Source organism: Lytechinus variegatus, chromosome 14 (assembly GCF_018143015.1).
Source record: "Lytechinus variegatus isolate NC3 chromosome 14, Lvar_3.0, whole genome shotgun sequence".
Lineage (NCBI taxonomy): Eukaryota > Metazoa > Echinodermata > Echinoidea > Temnopleuroida > Toxopneustidae > Lytechinus > Lytechinus variegatus.
Window position 1 is genome coordinate 27794916 of NC_054753.1, and position 19621 is coordinate 27814536.

The window sequence follows — 19621 nt, forward strand, 5'->3', positions numbered from 1 at the left end:
ATGGCTGACCCATTAAAAAATGTCATCTCCCAGAGTACGGAGTGTCCTGTATGTCTTTCTACCTTCACTGATCCCAAGATCCTGTCATGTTCTCACACTTTCTGCAAGACCTGTCTGGACAACCTCTTGGAGTGCCATGGCAATTACCAAATCCGATGCCCTGTCTGCAGAGCTGTAACCCAGGTCCCAAACCAAGATGTCAGCAAACTACAGGTAAATCTTGCTTTGAAGAATCTAATAGAGGACATGAAGTGTCATCCTCAGATTTGCATGAGTTGTAAATCCGATGAAAAGTCCAGTGCTGCTGTCTACTGCCAAGACTGTGGCAAGTATCTCTGCACCACTTGCCTCAACGCCCACTCTCAATGGGGTGACTTCATTGATCATGAAGTCATAGCCATGAGTGAGATATTATCAGGGAAGGTGACGATACGTAGATACCGGAAATGCAGGAAACACCCGAAAGAAGACGAGGAGTGTTTCTGTTCCAACTGTAGGAGATTCACATGCTTCAAGTGTGTTGTCATGGAACATAAAGACGAAGCTAGGCACCAGGTCATAGAGGCAGCTGCTTATGAGAACAGACACAGGGAGAGAATCAAAGACATAAAATCAAAGGTGGATGTGAAGCAAGCATGCTTTCAGAAGTACTTAGATTTCATCGATGATCAGACGAAGCTTGTTGGCAGTGCTAAGAAAGAGTGTATATATGATGTCAATAAGGCTTACAATGACACAGTCCGGCAACTGACAGAGAGAAGAGACATTCTGCTTGGAGAAGTTAAGGAAAAGACTGAAGGAATAGAGAAAGAACTGGAAGGGATGAAGACATCGGCTCAGAAGTACATCACTCAGTTAACAACCATAGCTGACATGGTAATCAACAGAACAAAGATACCATTCGATATGGATACTTTGGCTGCACACGACACTCTCTGTGAGGAGATACGAGAGGCCTTTGATCAAGAGGATCCTGACTACGAGAAGCCTAGGAAATCAAGCAAGAAAGGGAAAAGTGTCGGTTTTGAGAGACACGTTCGAAATGACGAGCTAGACCTCGGTAAGATTGTTAACGTAGTTGCGAAGGACGTCGAACTGCCTACTAACGATAGCATGAATGTCATGGTTAATACTCCAGACGGTAGGATGGCAGTAGGGTGCAAGGCAGGTGGTATCAACATCTTCTCTTCTGACGGCGAATTCCAACAGACAGTTCTCAACGATGTTTGTATTCGTGGGGTAGCGTTCCTCTCTGACGGTCGATGTATTGTGATCGATTATGAGAACGATATCACACTCTACACACCAGAATACGTAAAACTGAATGTAATGTTTGAATCTTTAGGTGTAGATGAAGGTGGATTTTCTAAACTCACTGTTGATGATGCTGATCTCATCTATGTGAGCTACAGAAAAGCCCAAAAGATCCTTGTATTTTCAGCAGCAGGTGGGCAAGCAGTCAGGGAGATACCATGCAATGGATATGAGCCACGACAAATCACTAGTTACGATGACTCTCTACTAATTGGAACAGGGAATACTTTACGATTGATGGACAATGAAGGTGTTGTACAACATACATTAACCAAACCTGGTAGTTCAGTTCATGCTGCTGTATCTCAAGGTAATCTCATCCTGTTAGCCACGATGAAGCATGAAGAAGGGTTAGTGAGTATTGACGAGTATACAAATGAGCTAACACCCATTCGAAACCTTGTTAATGATTACAAGATTGCAAAGCCTTGTAGAAATTGGTATTATCTCCAGCAATACCGATCAGGCGAGATCGCTTTCTGCACCCCGGATAGACTCTATATATTCTACTGATAATAATGGATCAACTTTAATGCATTACAGTGTTACGGTATCACTACATACATACCCGGAGTGGGTTCTGATCATTTGGCTATTATTTTAGAATTTAAGGTACAAGAAGAAACAAGATGTAATGCTATGAATTGGAAATTTAATAATACCCTATGCGACGATGAAGTGTTCTGTTCTGAAATGACGAAAAATTTAGATATGTGGATTAAAGATATTTCACAATTTGATGATATGAGAATAGGTTGGGAATTTCTCAAGTATAATATTCGCCTATTTTCGCGTAAATACAGTATTGAAAAGGCACGGAAAAGGAAAGAAAGGCGAAGAGAACTGGAAAACAGGCTAAAAAGGTTGCAGTTTCTGTTGGATTCCGAGGGTGAAAAGCATGTTGAGGAATATAAAAAGATTGAAAGCGAATATGAGTCTTATTTAGATTATATAACACAAGGTATCATATTAAGGTCTAAAGCAAATTGGATGGAATTTGGGGAGAAAAATACTAAATTTTTTCTTAATTTAGAAAAAGGCCACAAAAATAAATCATCAATTTTTAAGCTGAAGCAAGGTGATTCCATACTTACAGATATGAAAAATATTAATTCTGAAATAAAATCATTTTATATAAAATCATTTTATACACAATTATATAAAAAGCCTAATGTCGACTCGAGGCAAAACTCCTTATTCTTAGGACAAGAAAATATTCCAAAGTTACCCTCGGACGCCAAGAGTAAATGTGACTTGCCGTTAACGTTAGAGGAATGTACATCATCCCTATTACTTATGTCAAAAAACAAGTCACCGGGAAACGACGGTTTAACGGTTGAGTTCTATCGCAAATTCTGGGGTAAAATTGGACAGCTTTTGGTAGATAATCTTAACTACAGTTTTCAACAAGGTCAACTTTCTAGTTCACAAAGACAAGGTTTAATTACACTCATATCAAAGAAAGGTAAAGACAAAATGTTAATCGAAAATTACCGACCCATCACTCTAGTGAATGTTGATTTGAAAATTGGCTCTAAAGCACTTGCAGAAAGATTAAAGAAAGTTCTACCGGATTTGATTCACCCTGATCAGGTAGCATTTATAAAGGACAGATTTATTGGAGAAGCTGTCAGGACAGTTAAAGATGCTCTTTTCTTTTCCGAATTGAAAAATATCCCCGGAATATTATTAAGTTTGGACTTCCAAAAGGCGTTCGATTCACTAGATCATACTTTTTTGTTGAATGTCCTCCGATCATTCAATTTTGGAGAAGGATTTTGTAATTTTATTAAAGTTTTATATACCAATTTAGAAAGTGCGGTAATGAATCGGGGTCTGTCATCGGGTTATTTTCCCGTTGAAAGAGGTGTTAGACAGGGGGACCCATTGAGTCCTTATCTGTTTGTTTTAGCTATAGAAACATTTGCTATAAATATTCGTGAAAATAAGACAATACATGGTTTAAAAATATCTGACAATTTAGAATTGAAATTGTCGATGTACGCGGACGACATAACGGTTTTCCTTTCAGACAATATTTCATTTAGACATATTTTGAATACACTTCAGAATTTCCGAAAGGAATCATCACTCTCTATCAATATTTTCAAAACAAAGGCAATGTGGATAGGAGCCTGTAAAGATAATCAACATTCACTAGAGAATATTCAGTTTGAGAAGTCTTTGACAATTCTTGGAGTAGATATAGCACATTCACCCAATGTTTTTTCTTTACAATTGCAAAGAACACTTGATGAAATTAGAGTACAATTGAATTTATGGAAAGCTCGTCATTTATCCTTAATAGGCAAAATACAAATTGTCAAAACCTTTGCTTTTTCGCAATTACTTTACCTTGCAAGTCTGTCAAAAATCCCAGATTATTATATAAAAGAAGTTAATAAGTTAGTTTTTGGGTTCATTTGGAACGGCCCTGACAGGATCAAAAGGGAGATACTTGTTAAGCAGTATGAAGATGGGGGGCTCAAAATGATTTGTTTAAAATCTCTTTTACAAGTGCAAAAAGTCAAGTGGATACAGAGAGTTTTTACATCCAATTCTAAGGGATGGAAGATTATTTTGTTGACATTGCTTCAAAATGTAGGTGGTGACTTTATATTTCATTGTAATTATGATCTTAATATTTTAAACTTGACAATTCCTGAATGGTATAAAGATGTCATGATTAGTTGGAGCACAGTATTTCAGAAAAACATTAAAATATGTGATCAAATACTATGGAATAACAGATGTATATTACAAAATGGAAAATCTTTTTATAAGCCAGAGATAAAAAACAAAGGTTTTGTTAAGGTGTCACATATGTTGGATGAGTATGGCAGACCATTAAGATGGAAAGATGCCAAAAATAAAGGCTTAACATTTGTTGAATACTTTCTGCTTCTCGACTGTTACAAGTTTATGCCATCAAAATGGAAATTATTTTTTCTATCTCAAAATTTTCATCCCATTCTTGACAACACTTCATCGATTCCAACTTTAACTATTGATGACATCACCAGAGAAGTAACAGGTGTACCAAAGTATATATTTTACACATTTTTTATGAAGGAAAATAACCCATCAATTTCAAATATATTTACACGTTTAAAAGACACCTATGGGTTTCAACAAGAAGAAGTAAGAGAACTTTTAAAACTACCTCTACGTACTACTATAGATACGAGACTTCGAGCTTTACAATTCAAGATTCTTAATAATTTGATTCCTACCAAGGTTTGGTTATTCCGTATTAAAAAGGTAACGGATACACTCTGTACATTTTGTAAAGAATCACCAGAAACTCTAGTGCATCTTTTTTATTCTTGCCATGTTGTTAACCAATTTTGGAATAATGTTGGTACACTCTTTGCTTCACTAGATCTTCCTGATTTCCTCTTAGAAAGTTATGTTCTTTTTGGTATCTGTAAGCCCCAAATTCCCAGAAATATATTTATATTGAACTTTCTGCTCCTGTCAGGTAAACAATATATTTTTAGATGCCGATGTGACGAAACAAAACCTACTCTCTCCCATTTTTGTAACTTTCTTTTATCATTTGAAACTGTTGAACATACCATTGCACAAAGGAAATGCAAATTAGAAAAACATGATGGCAAGTGGGCTATCATTCTGAATACTTTAAAGAGGCGATAAAGCAGAAGGCTATTTTGTTATGTTTATTTTTTTTATAGGCCAAGTGCCTGAATTTTTTTTTTGTTGTTGTTATTGTTGTAAACAAACATATTTTTTCTTATTTTATACTATTTTGTATGTTAGACATGTTATTTTATATGCCAACGTCATCTGAACTTTAATATGTGATCCATTATACCATGAATGTTTTGTTATGTATATTTTGATGAAAAGGATCAATAAAACTTGAATTACAAAAAATCACTACATATCGAGGAGGGGGGAGGGGGTCATATCCACTGAATTGTCCCCCTAGCTTTTTAATGTTATAATTTAAACGGATTTATACAAATCATTTAATTATACCTTTGAAGTCAAGAACTTCGTTTTGTTTAGTTAATATATATAATAATATTTTTTTATATCAATCGAATTCCCGCATTACGAGTCAACTACTTAGTAGAATATTGATGGGTTTGAATTCAGTGTACTCGAATTGGCTTAGCTTAGTTTAGTTCCTAGGGGGTGTTTCACAAAGATTTGATTTAATTGATCAGATATCACCAATGCTGTACGAACATGAAATCAAGACACATTTTTTTCTTTTGTCATGTTTCTGCTGGTTTATTTGAAAATGCAAAGGCAACGTGGTACAACAGTTTAGGCAAGGGAGATCGAAAAAGTTTAGAATATTGTAATTGAAAAGACACAAGCAACCACAACCAAGGACACAATCATATTGACAACATGCAGTTAACTTGAAACAGTTTGTCTTCGTCGACCTGAGGTCGTAACCATTTTGTATTGCACTCCCTGGACTACTCCATAGAATAGACTCTTCTATTCAATGTAGGTAATTGTACATGTGATGTGTATACATTTAAAAAATTACCATGGACATAACACGAGGAATGGTTCAATTTATTGACTTAATGATAAATGTTTAGAAAAACTTCTTGTTTACATTGAATGTCTACAATTATCTCAAATTACCTCCCTAAAATGATAAATCGGTTAAAAACGATCACACTTTGAAATAGTCAGCATTTTCCAGTCTTTACTCTTTAACCCAAAAGTATCTTTGCGAGTGACTATAATGCGTTTAGTTCTAGCAAAAAGTTTATTGCAATGTATATTTCGACACAACCTCGCGTCTTCTTCGGAGATACGGAACTTAATGCATTATCTTGCAAAGATGAACTCTGTCTCTTCATCTTTATCCAACACACGGAATTTGATATCGTGATACACATATGTATATATATATATATATATATATATATATATAATATTGCAAAGAAATGGATGAAGAGAACAATGGTAGACGTAGCTTAAATCAAGGTTCCCCAGAGCTATCTACCCTTTTGAAAAATTGGTTATGCCGAAAAAATGTCTCTGCCGGGAATCGAACCCGGGCTCCCAGCTTTGAACGCCGGTGCCTTAATCACAAGACCACAGAGACGGGCTAGTGGCTAGGCCGACCGAGATCCGATTGACTGTCAGAAAGACAGATTTTCGACAATATACATGATATACCAATTACCTTTGTCGGGTGAAGGTGGGTTTTGAACAAAGACAAGCCGTCATGCCTCAGCTGGATCAAAGCTATTGCTTCGATACAGTACACGTATGTGAGAAAGTATACAAATGTGTGAAGCTATACATGTACAACAGCTTGCTAAAATCCAGTTAATGTTTTTTGCCAACATTTTTTTTTTATCTAAAGCCTCAAATTTTCGACGATATATCCTTCGTCTTCTTAATCAGAGGAAGCATCCTGAGACAGACGTTGTTATAACTTGCTGAGAATGCGATCCTTTCACGTAAATAACAATAGTCATAGTAACGTATGTTTTGTGATGATCAAATTGTGATTATGATTGATCTGGTCATTGTCATTTACTCCTGAAGAAGACGAAGGATATATCGTCGAAAATTTGAGGCTTTAGATAAAAAAAAATGTTGGCAAAAAACATTAACTGGATTTTATGCATATATCATATGAAATTATGAACTCTATATCCAACAGGTAGGCCTAGTGCTATGATTGTTATTTTGAAATCTTCCCTGTGAGTAGTAAATAGCGGATGCGTATATAATTCTTGATTATGCACGTGACACATGCACCTTTCCCTTTTCTTCTCTATGCGTTTTAAGTTGCAGGGATTTTAAAGAAATCAAGATGGACTTTAGTTGGGACCAATCGAGTTCTGGATTTAGTATGAATACATTTAATTTAGCTTTCAATCTAATTATAATTTGAATCCGTTGTGATTTAACAATAAATTTGTAGGAATGGTCTCGAACTACAGTTCGTCTGGATTTATTTCAAATCCCTGCAATGTAGAGTGAAGGTTTCAGGATTTTCTTGTTACGTAAATGCGCAAGACTTGCTTGATGGAGTTTGTAGCTGTGTAGTGTTTTTATTAAGTATATTTAGCTTATCATCATACTTAAGTAAGGATCAAAATGAAAATAAGACGCCTCGGCTTTCATGAGCTATCCTTTCAAGGCATTTTATACTTTAAATCTTATATCTGTATTAGTAATGCATGACGAATGAAATCAGTAAATCAATGTGATACAAGTAAAATAAACTGGTGTATATATCATTGTATATATCATATGAAATTACGAAGTAAGTAACCATCGCATATTATAATTATAAATGTTATTTTAATGTTTTCTGTAAATTCTCTCCGTTGGGTATATGTCTTGATTTTACGCATTTACACGTCTTTGTCTTTTTCTATAAATTTTACGATTTTCTTGTTAGTTTAGTGATCAAGATTGATTTAATTGAAGAAGTGTGTAGCCGTACTTGTATTTTTTAAAGTAAATGTTGCTCGTAACGTTACTTAGGTAAGGAAGCCATTAGAACTATGCTATATCGAATTTCATGAGCTATCATGTTAAGGTTATGTTACACTTTAAATCTTACATGTATATTTGTTATATGTTTCCTGTTAATAAAATCAATCTCGTAAAATATACTAGACGATATATATTAGCATACCACACTAATTTCAGTTTACCACAGATATATTAAATGTACCACCATATCATAATGAAGTTATGAGCTATATAACTATATAAAACCAACACCCTGTAAATAGTATATTGTCCATTGCGTACACATACGATTAATTTCAAACACGTCTTTGTCTCCTTTCTATAAGTTTTACAACTTCCTGTTACTTTAGTGCTCAATATTTGTTTGATGTATTTACTAGCTGCATTTATATGTTACATTCAGCTTGTTTGGGCTTGTTATCAGTTACTTAGGGTAGACTCCATTAAAATTAAGCCTTTTTAGCATTCATGGGTTATCCTTTTAAGGTATTTTGGTACTCTATATCTTATATTTTTATTTGATATGTTATGCCTGGCCAATAGAATTAGTCAATCAATATATTAAGATAAATTTGTGTGATTAAACATGCTATCGTATTTTCGTTTTATCTCATATCCTTGTACATGAATATAATATGAAGTTATGAAAAATTAATATAGTAAACGTGTATCGTAATTTTGATGTTTTCATCTTTTGTTTTATTTTCAGAATATCTTCTGTAAATATTATATTATCTTTTGAATTATGCTTTGATTTCACACATTTTACACTTTTTTTCTAAAAGTTTTTCCGATTGTCTTGTTACTTAAGTGTTCAAAATTTGTGCACAAGACGTATTTTGCAGCAGTCCTGGGGCCCGTAACACAAAGCTTGGTAATCATCGTAGAATACGTTTTTACGATTGATTGCATTGACTACAATGTACTATCGATCATGAAATCAAGCTAACCTCTGTGTTACGAGATTCCTTAGTGTTTTTATCAATATATTTTGCGTACCATCAGTTACATTAGTTTCATCCCATTGGAATTTAAGCTATATATCGGCTTTCATGTGATATCATGTCCAGTTATTTTTATACTCTAAATTTTATACTTCTATTTCTTACGTTACGCCTAGCGAATATAATCAACTAATCAATCAGATGAAATAAACTAGTGTATAAACAAACTACCGTTGAAACAGTATTTCCTTTCTTGTTGAAGTTGTGATTACGAAAGAAATGTTGACCATTGTAATACTTTATCGAAATGAGATATTAAACATATTTCACATGAAGAATTCCCAATTTAGACACCACCTCACTATCTGGTTTTAAAAAAAAACGTCATGATGCTGGTTACCTGTACAACATCTTTATAATGCAAAATTATTATCAATAATTATTACTTTAATAATAATTACTTTACTGTTTTAATTTTGACATCACAATGGGAAATGATTGCGACGTGTGCACTCTTCTGTTGCAATGAGTGTATATTATTATTTTTATACAATTTCAATTTGTCAGGACCATTGGGTGACTGGTATAGTATTATGTAATTTATGGTAATTCTTCTATTTCCTTCTATTTCAAAACGTACATAACAAACCATTTACAATTTGAGATAGATCATTAAGAAAATATCAATAACGTCCATATATATATATATATATATATATATATATATATATATATATATATATATATATATATATATATATGTGTGTGTGTGTGTGTGTGTGTGTGTATATAAAACAAAGAAATTTAAATAAAAGAGGTCTATATTTACAAATTTGAAAATGCTTCACGTGGAACAGATCTTGTTCACACGATGCACAGCGAAAACAGAAAACACTGAAATAAAGAAATCATGCAAAATTAGACTTTAAAACAGGGAAAACTTAAATTTTGTCCGGCTTAATCCGACGTTCGTATATGACAATTAATTTAATCTTTTAATACACACTCTTGATATAATAAAATCTGTCATTTTCAAACCAAACTTGATAGATTGATATCAATGAATGATAGAGCGGTTTGTATACGAACCTATAGACCAATTTCACAACGCAGCAGACTGGTCGCCATGCTGCGGTGGGCGAATCAACTTTTATAGTACACAAGTCAATAGGGTATTTGGTACATTCGTTCGATTTTTTTTGAATTTTGGACCAATTGAGCAGATTTCTTGTAAGATTCACAATGAGCATTAATCGGAGAAGTTCAGGTCGCAGCTGTGCTGTGTTCAATTGCCACAACAATTGGAGAAAGCTTCAGGATTGGAAGCAAAGTGAATGTGAAATTCACTCGCCTTGGACTCATGAAGCCTGTTTGTGTGTGAAGCCGTACTCCCTGCATAGGTTTCCAGGCCGTGATAAAGGCCCTGTTTCATAAAGAGTTGCTATGATAGCAACTCCTGCTGGAATGGTAACTACCATGGCAAAAGTGAGAATTCTGCTTCCTGATTGGCTTTTATAATAAAAGTTGCCATTCCAGCAAGAGTTGCTATCATAACTTTTTTTTATAAAATGGGCATTCTCACTGTTACCATGGTAGTTAACATTCCAGCAGGAGTTGCTATCATAACAACTTTTTATGAAACAGGGCCCTGGCCCTCTCTTCCCCTTCCTCCTTTCTCTCTGTTTTATTCTCTCGCCTTGCCCCCTCCTTTTGGATACTTATAGGCCTGCATAATATGTGGTGGTGGTGGTTTTTTTGTGGGGGGGAGGGAGGGGCGATTTATTTCATGCTTAGATGGAAATATCAGTCCCCCTCTCTCTCTCTCTCTCTCTGTCTCACACTATCCCCTTCTCTGTATTACACTATCCCTCCCTCTCTCACACACTCTCTCGCTAGCCCCCCTCTCTCTCACCACCCCCCTTTCTCACTATTCCCCTCTCCCCTCTCACTATCCCCCTCCTCTCACACATACTCTCTCCCCCCCTCTCCCCTCTCTCATCCTCTTTCACTCTATGTCTCGTTCACTCTCCCGCGACTCTAACACAATTTACTAGCAACAAGAAGTGAGCTCCCTGATGAAAACCAACAGCGATTCTTTTTCATCATCAACTCACTTTTACTGACAAAACTAAGGGGTAAAAGTAGCCACAGTGCAAAATTCATCATACCTTCATCGATCAGATATGGCCACTGTCTTACATCGTCTACCCAGGTGTCCATGCTTTTTTTTATTGATTTATGATGAAGTTAATGACACAATATCAGAGCTTATCTGCAATTTTTCATTGAATTTGTACACAGAGCCAATCGCGGTCAGCGCACTTGCCCACCGCAGCAATGGCGTCGCCGATAGAGGGCCAAATACATAAACCGGCCGTGAAATTGGTATGGCGCGCCACGTAATCGGAAATACTTAGCAAATGGCGGGCAATATACAGAGTGAGTCAGAAAAATGTTCCACCAGTTTGAAGTCGTTTTGACTGAAGTATGAATATTTAATTATTGATTTATTGATATGTTCTGACAGAGTGATTCTTCTCGCATACTTTGGTACCATATTTGCATGCATGACTGGCTACGAGACAATCTCCAGAAGGTCATAAAATCTCAGTTACGCCTAGTCTTTTGGTGAAGAATCAAACCAACTGTGAAAAAGTACCTTGTGTGTATGCAGAAAGACACCTTACCTTCATTCTACAAACCCACACCAGTGCTTTTTCCAAAGGGGTGCGTTGGGGGAAAAATAGGGGGGGGGGGAGGGATCCGATGTCAGGCAGTGTTGGTAGTGGCCCTGGTAACATTTTTTTAACAGGGGTGCTGGTTTAAATTTGACAAGAAAAAAGTTTCAGCTTTCACTACCAAACCGAAGATCATTTGGTCAAGTGAAATTAAAAAAAAGAAAGTTGCCTGGAGGGGGATGAGTTCGCACTCTCCACACCCACCCCCTAGTGACGGCCATGCACACATATATATACCACCAGAATCACCCCTACACACAGGGTGACCAGACGTCCCGTATTTCCCGGGATTGTCCCGTATTTTGCTCCTGTGTCCCGGCGTCCCGACAACCCTTCCCGGGACGCCTATTTGTCCCGTATTTCAGAATATTGAACAAAATGTAGTTTTAAAAGTGACGAATTTTCATTTTCACAGCTGAGGAAGCAGGGACAACAATTAAATCGATAACTGTAAACTTTTGCAAGTTCTGCGGTGATTTCTTGCTAACCCAGTACATTGCAAACGAACTGGCCTCCATGTGTGTGGCAGGCTACTAGCTAGGCATGTAGGATCGAAGCAAATTCTCAATGGTGCAAACAATCTCACATGATAAACAGTTTTTCCACCAAAATAATCACAAAATCGGCGGAAAATTCTTATAATTATACTATGGATTCTCAGATTAATGATTTGGAGATGTAATCGGAGGAACAAGTTATTGACTTTTCATAGATCTAGTTGTTTCAGCTTTCCTTTTGGGTCTTGGTGTGTACGATGCCGCGATGTTTCACCTAATTTTTGACAATATGTTTCACTTTGAAATTCTATTAATTTCTAAAACACTTTATTTTTTAGTTTTAAAAATACATTAAAAAAACACAAAATGATTTTTATTAGATGATTGGATTTTTGTTTACTTGAAGTTTGAACTTTTCCCTTTTTATTTCTTTGATTATACCCTTTTCTGCTTGCCCTTTTTGTTCCATCTATCTTTATTTTCTCTCTTTCTTTCCTAGACATTTTCTTTTCTCTCTATGTTCATTTTTTCTTTCTTTCCTTCTTCCTCTTACTTTCCTTCTTTATCAAATATCCTTTTCATTTCCTTCTTTCTTTCTTTCCTTATAATTACCGTGGCTTCCTCCTCTCTTCGTCTCCTGTTTCTTTTCGTTCTTTCTCTCCTCCCATTATTTTCTCATTTTTTGCGTTCTCTCCTCCCTTCATTCTTCCCTTCCGCTCTTTCTTCCTTTCTTTATTTTTTCCCTTCGTATTTTTTCCCTTATTCTTTCTTTCTTTTGTTTCTTTCTTTCCTTCTTTTTTTCCCTACCCTCCTTCCTTCCTCCAGTTTTCTTCTTTCGTTCTTTCTTTCTTTCAAAGATTGAATGAAGGACACATGTTTATTTCCTTCATTATTTCTTTCCTCCTTCTTTTTCTTACCTTTCCCCTTTAATTCTCTCCTTTATTTTGTCTTTCAGACATTTATTCATCTTCGCTTCCTTTCTTTCTTTCTTTCTTTCTTCTTTCTTTTTTTTTTCTTTCTTTCTATTTTAATTTCAAAGAATGACGGAAACCTTATATTTTATCTCTTTTATTATTTCTTTCATCCTTCTTTTATTCTAACTTTCTTGTATTTTTTTCCTTTTCCCTTTATTTTCTTTCCTTCTCAATCATCTCTTTTCTTTCTCCTTTATTCTTTCGTTCACCTTCTCTTCCAATTCTTTATATTTTTCACAAGTCTAATACTTTGTGTGGGCTTCTTTGTTGATCTTCGTTGTCAAATGTCCCGTATTTCATTTTGTGAAATCTGGTCACCCTGCCTACACACCCACCCACAAACACATGAACAACACATCACCTCTCCCACACATACCACCACCCACACACACACACTTGTAAAGGGCTGAAAGAAATGAACAATGATAATTCAAAATCAGGCAAGCCATTTCTGTTTCTGTTTATCCCATAGAACTCGGCAGGCCAGCGTTTGCCGGTAAACACCAAGTTGGGATATAGCCAATTACGGAGGAAACATTTTACGTCTAGGTTAGTCAGTCAAAGTGGCTGACGATATAGACGACAGATATCACTCCCGGGCCTTGTTATATCTATGGCAGATTTGGGATTCGAACTCACAACCCGTTGCGATTATGAGTCCAATGCTCTAACAACTGCACCACACGACCCATTTTGAAGTTAAACAATGGGAAAGTTGGCCACTGTTGATTATAGGAAGACATAACCAATGAGATAAGGGAATATGGAAATCTAAACACTGATTTATTTACCCTGAGGTGTTAATGAAGTTTTTTTAAGAAGCGTGTGTGTGGGAGGAGGTGGGGGTTGCGTGGATGTGTGTGTGTGTATGGAGGTGCCGTGGCCGAGTGGTCTAAGGCACTTGTTTGGAGACCCGAAGATCGGGGGTTGATTCCCGACACTGCACTTATGTCCTTGAGCAAGGCATTTTATCCAAATTCCTGTTTTATTGTACATCAAATAAATGAAATATGCATTATAAATACCAATGTGTGGACTTTTTAAAAGATGAACAGACTAGGAACCGATCAAATTTGTTCTTTCAAATTAACCATTGAAAACCTTTGTGTTACCGGGCCCTGGAGTTAGTTATTTATGTTAAAATACGTATGATTATATTAGAATCTAGAGTTGAATCGTCTAGAGAATAAAACTTTCAAGAGCAACACATGCATGTTATGATCATCTTACACAATAATAATTTGGTTAATCACACATTTACATCGATGCTAGCTCTGCCATTATTGCACTTTGTAAGTAGACAAACTACGGTTGACGATATGCTGCTAAATAGGGGACATCCCGATAGTCCGCGGGTTCGTTGGTCCGCGGGTCCGATAGTCCACAGTGTGGGTAAATTATAAGTTGAGTTTGAGTTTGTTTTATTATCCAAAAAAGTATATGTAACAAAACATTGCGAAACTGAAAGTTTTACAAAGGTATAAAAAGGATAAATGGGACCAGAAAATAGCATGAAATGCATAAAATCAGGATATATCAAATGTCATCTAGAGGTCAAAGGTCAAATGATACAAGACCATTGGGTTCTATTAGGCGCGGATCCATGGGGCCGAGCCAAGGGGGCATTGTCTCTCCCCCACCCGCTCACTTTAGGAGGAAGAGGGGGAAAGAAAGAGAAGAAAACAAAGAGAGGAAAAGAGAAGGAAAAGAAGAGAGAGAGAGAGAGAGAGAGAGAGAGGAAGAGGGGGGAGAGAGAAAGGAATTGACAAAGAAGGGGAATGAGGAAAAGAGAACGAAAGAAAAAAAAGGAAATGGAAAAAAAGAGGAAGATGGACAGGGGCGTCGATTTGATGTTCGAACTAGGCGGTGCCAAAATCGTTCGAACTATGGGGCGCCGAATTGATGTTTGAACAAGTGGGGGGGGGGCGAATTAATGTTCGAAATAGGAGGAGCGTCAATTACCTGTACGGAACCCTTAAAATGCCATTGACGTGACGACATGGCGGGAATTGCCATGTCGACATAATAAGCTTATTAAATCGAAATGGCAAGATAAAGTATCTCGCCATGTCGTCAAGTCGATGGCATTTTAAAGGCTCCGTGCGAGGGGTAATTGACGTCTAGAGGGTAAATTTCGGGGGGAGGGGTAACAGTCCCCGGCGATAAAAATATGGGGATAATATTTTCCTTGAAGTAGTTGTCAGGGGGCGATTGTCTTTTCGGTTATCGTAATAGAACCCCATTGACTATATCATTTGACCTCCCGATGACATTTGATCTCACTATACCCTAATCATAATTTTACACACACCGCGGACTATCGGACCCGCGGATTATCGGACCCGCGGACTATCGGACCCACGGACTATCGGGCTGTATTCGCTAAATACATGCATGGTCATCCATAATTTCAGTTAGAACCAATAGAAATCTTGCAAAGCCGTTTTCCCCTCTGATAACATGGCTGTCAGCAGAATTTTTCCGGGGGGGTGACACTGGAAGAATTTCGTGCACACTTTTGGTTTGGTGAATTTTGTTACAATTTTCTGTAAAAAAAAAAAGTTTTTCACAATATCGAGGGGGGGGGGGGGTGGGTAACTGCTACGGCTAAATATGAACTATGTAATTTTGAACTTTGATAGAATATTTCATTAAATTTAATTCAATGTATTAAGTGAGAAATCAGTCAACGCTCTTCTTGGAGGCACGTTTACAGTTTTGCAGCACGGGGCAATTGCACGGAATTCTTTCAGTCGCCACCAATAAATCAAAGTATTTGCCACCGTGTTTACAGATAAGAGAACAATCAGGACCATGCTCAAACATGCGGAGTAACGGAAAACAGTGTTTTCAAGTAAGAACGTGAAATCCGGCAATGTTAGGAGGACCACACTCGTTCCCAACACGAGGGCGTAGGTCATAAGGACTCGCTTATTCTCCATGCGGCGATCCATTAGCTGAGCGGTTCCTGCTGCCGCTGCCATAGGTGTCCCAGTGATGATTCGGTATGAGATCGCGTAACACAAACCAGTGAAGACCAACGACAGATTGGATAGATATGGAAGAAGTGGTGTGCTCTTGGACAGCTTAATACAAGTTGCAACCACAATTATGATTCCCCACGTTATAAAGCAAATGAGGACTCGACGAGGCGCAGTTAGGATGTTGCCGAATGGATCAAACCTAAAGACGATGAGATGTTCTACAGCTACAAGCAGAATGCTGGCAGTGGATACCAGTTGTGTCGTCATGAGAGCTATAGGGATCACCACTTCCAACCCACCATCGTACTGTAGTCAAAAGAGGAAACATTAGAACTTGATATGAAATCAAGTAGCTGATCATGCTGACTATGTCTTTGTTCATGGCCGTACGCAGCAAAGATGGGGGCAGGAGTAGTTGCCCAAGAAAGTTGAGAAATCACATTTTTACTGAAAATATTCATAAAATTCTCCAAAAGTATGCACGAAATCCTTCAATTTTACTTTTAAAATGCAAAAGCACCCCAATGAGAAGCTCGGTCGTTTTGTTTCCTCGTTTTCGAGCTTTTTTTTTAATCTACGTCATGTACGTGTCCTGCTCCCCCCCCCCAAAAAAAAAAAGAAAATGCGTAAGCCCATGGCTTTGTACTTACTTGTGAAGCCAAATCAAATTCATGCTACCTAGCAATTTGCGCAGAATAAAAAAAAAGTTTATTAGTGATCCTTTTTAATGGTAATTCGTTATCTAGCTCTAAGAGCTTATCTTCATCCTTTTATGACCTTGTATGCTTAATTTCTGATAATTACGTACCTATTATCTCTTATGTTGACGATGTTCTGTGTACATTATGAATTAATTTTTTTCTATTGAGTAGGGCCTAGCTTGTCAATCATGTGTCAAAATTTCCCCTTAACCCTCGCCCAACTCACCGAAACGTTTGATGTCCATATGACGTAATCAGAGAGAAGGATGACATCCAACAGGCAATCGGCGAGAACGATGTTGAACGGGAAAACGTTGCGTTTCTTCCGAAGTCGGCGATGTGAGATAATGCTGAATAAAGTCATGGCGGTACAAACCAGTCCAATTCCTGCTGTGATCCCACTCAAGTGAGAGATCGCGTTGTAGGTTTGCTCTTGACAACCATGATTACTCCGAAAGTCAGATGCGTTGTCGTTTACCAACGAAGTGTTGTAAGAGGTGTCGTTCCTGTCTGCATTCATACTGACATTTTCTGTTGTTTACCATGTTCATCTTGCGAATAGGCCCAACATGCAAATAAGTCATAATACATGTCTATCAGTAATCGGTAGAATAGAGGCTTTAGAAATCAATGACACCTTCATAAGAGCCAAGTTTAGGGCATGGATCTCATCCGAAGGCGCTGTTCAGAATGAAGTAAATACAGTGATTGTCCTATGACAAGGGCCTTAATTATTGATCCTCGACACTATAGGTCCAGAGGATAGGACACAAAGCCGTCGGTCCTATGTAGTTGCTTACACCAACGTCCTTCCAAAGTAGTTTGGAAGAAGAACTAGCACTGCCGTCATGACCGTGGCCTAGAAAGACTAGTCATGCTAGTGAAGCACCCCCTCCGTATTCATAAAAAGTGGCGGCTCGATATTGCAAATATTAAAATAAATTTACTCTCAAACGCTGACAGTGGTTTATATACCTGCATATTTGTGAGAAAATATCGTGTAATCATTGAAAACATAATAATAATAATAATAATAACTAGCATTTAGTACGCTCTCCATAGTTAACTATATCACAGCGTTTACAAACGAGTTTAAAACAAGAGTACATAATAATTACAATAAAAATACATTCAACAGAAATTAATCGGAAAAGAGGTATGTTTTTAGAAGTTTCTTGAATTGATCTGAAGAGTTTGATGATTTAATGAAAGTGGGTATGTTGTTCCATTCTTTAGAAGCAGTAACACTGAATGTGCGATCACCTGATTTTGTACGAGTTTTGGGTATGGCAAGCAAATATGGGTCTTTAGATGAACGGAGATTAGGGCGAGTTGGTCTATGGGAAGAAAGGCTATCTTTGATATATTTTGGCATCTGGTTATTAAAGGCTTTGAAGACAAAAAGAAGTAATTTAAAGACAATTCTCTTCTTTACTGGGAGCCAATGAAGAGATTTAAGTAAAGGGCCAGGATCATGACGTCGGTCCACCCTAAAGATAATACGGGCTGCCCAGTTTTGTAAACTTTGTAGGCGCTTCAAATACACTTGGGGAACAGATGTTAATAAGCTGTTACAGTAATCTAATCTGGACAAAATATGACAACGAACAGCACTGTGGCAGGTTTCTTCAGTTATGTACTTTCTTATCTGCGATATGTTTCTCAGATGGAATCTGACAGATTTACATAATTGATTAACTTGTTCTAACATATTCATATTACAATCAAAGTAAGCACCAAGGTTTCTAACAGATTTGGATGATACAATAGTAGCAGAACCAATACCAAGGCTAACATCACTAAGGGAACGAAGGTTATGACTTGAACCTATGACAAGAAATTCAGTCTTTCCTTCATTGAGTTTAAGTCTGTTATGAGTCATCCAACTACAGATGTCTGTGACACAAGCACAAAGAGTCTTCTTTGCCTCATCTACACTGCAAACCTTAGGATCAAATGTTACGTAAAGCTGTATGTCATCAGCATAAGTATGGTAGAAGACATTATGATGACGAGCGATGTCTCCTACAGGTAAGGTGTAGATAAGCGGTAAGCCTATAGAACTCGCACTACACTGAGATGACTTCCCACCTATTTCTACTTTGGTAGTCCAGTCTGCAAGGTAGGATCTGAACCACTTGAGTGCAATACCGTTGACTCCTAACCTGTTTGACATACGAGATATCAAAATTTGCCTGTCGATGGTATCGAATGCTGCTGATAGATCAAGTGACAACAAAAGTGCCATATGACCTTTATCTAAGGCAAACATTATATCATTTTTCACCTTTACTAGAGCTGTTTCCGTACTATGGTGTGGTCTGTATGCCGATTGGTGTTGCTCAAACAGGTCATTATCAGCCATGTGATCCATAAGTCTTCGACATACAACTTTTTCAATAATCTTTCCAACAAAACTCAAATTTGACACAGGTCTATAATTGGAAAGACAGTTCCTGTCGAGTGATGGCTTTTTGAGAAGTGGTCGTATAACTGCAGTTCTCGCTGCCGCTGGAAAGTTTCCTGATGAGAGCGAGGAGTTGACTACATGTATCTTGATTATGATGGGAAGAAGATCTTGGATGTTTTCCTTCAGGAACCATGTAGGAATGGGGTCCAAACTGCATGACTTACTTGCAGAACCCTTGATGATTTTCAATATCTCATCTTCAGTTGTCAGATCAAAACAGACCATAGGAGATGATGAAAACGGTCTAGATTCAATCGAGGTCCCGGAACAGGAAGTGATATCCCCAAGACTTTCATGAATCTTTTCAATCTTGTTGGTAAAGAATGTAGAAAACTGATTACACAAGGTCTCCGCACAGTCATGGAAAGGAAGACACATATTCTTTCTGTTCAGTAAATAGTCCAATGTCCTGTAGACTTCCTTGGTATCCGAAGAAGAAAGTGCATGTTGAAAGTAGGACATCTTTGTCCTGCAGATCAGATTTGATGTTTCACGCTTTGCAACTAGATA

General features: G+C 37.2%; 1 protein-coding gene across 1 annotated transcript; it reads left to right on the forward strand.

Moving 5' to 3' along the window:
- LOC121428134 (tripartite motif-containing protein 2-like) lies at positions 1-1827 on the forward strand. Its single transcript, XM_041624727.1, has one exon. The coding sequence runs from the start codon at positions 1-3 to the stop codon at positions 1825-1827; it is 1827 nt and encodes a 608-aa protein (XP_041480661.1).
- The last annotated feature ends 17794 nt before the right edge of the window (positions 1828-19621 follow it).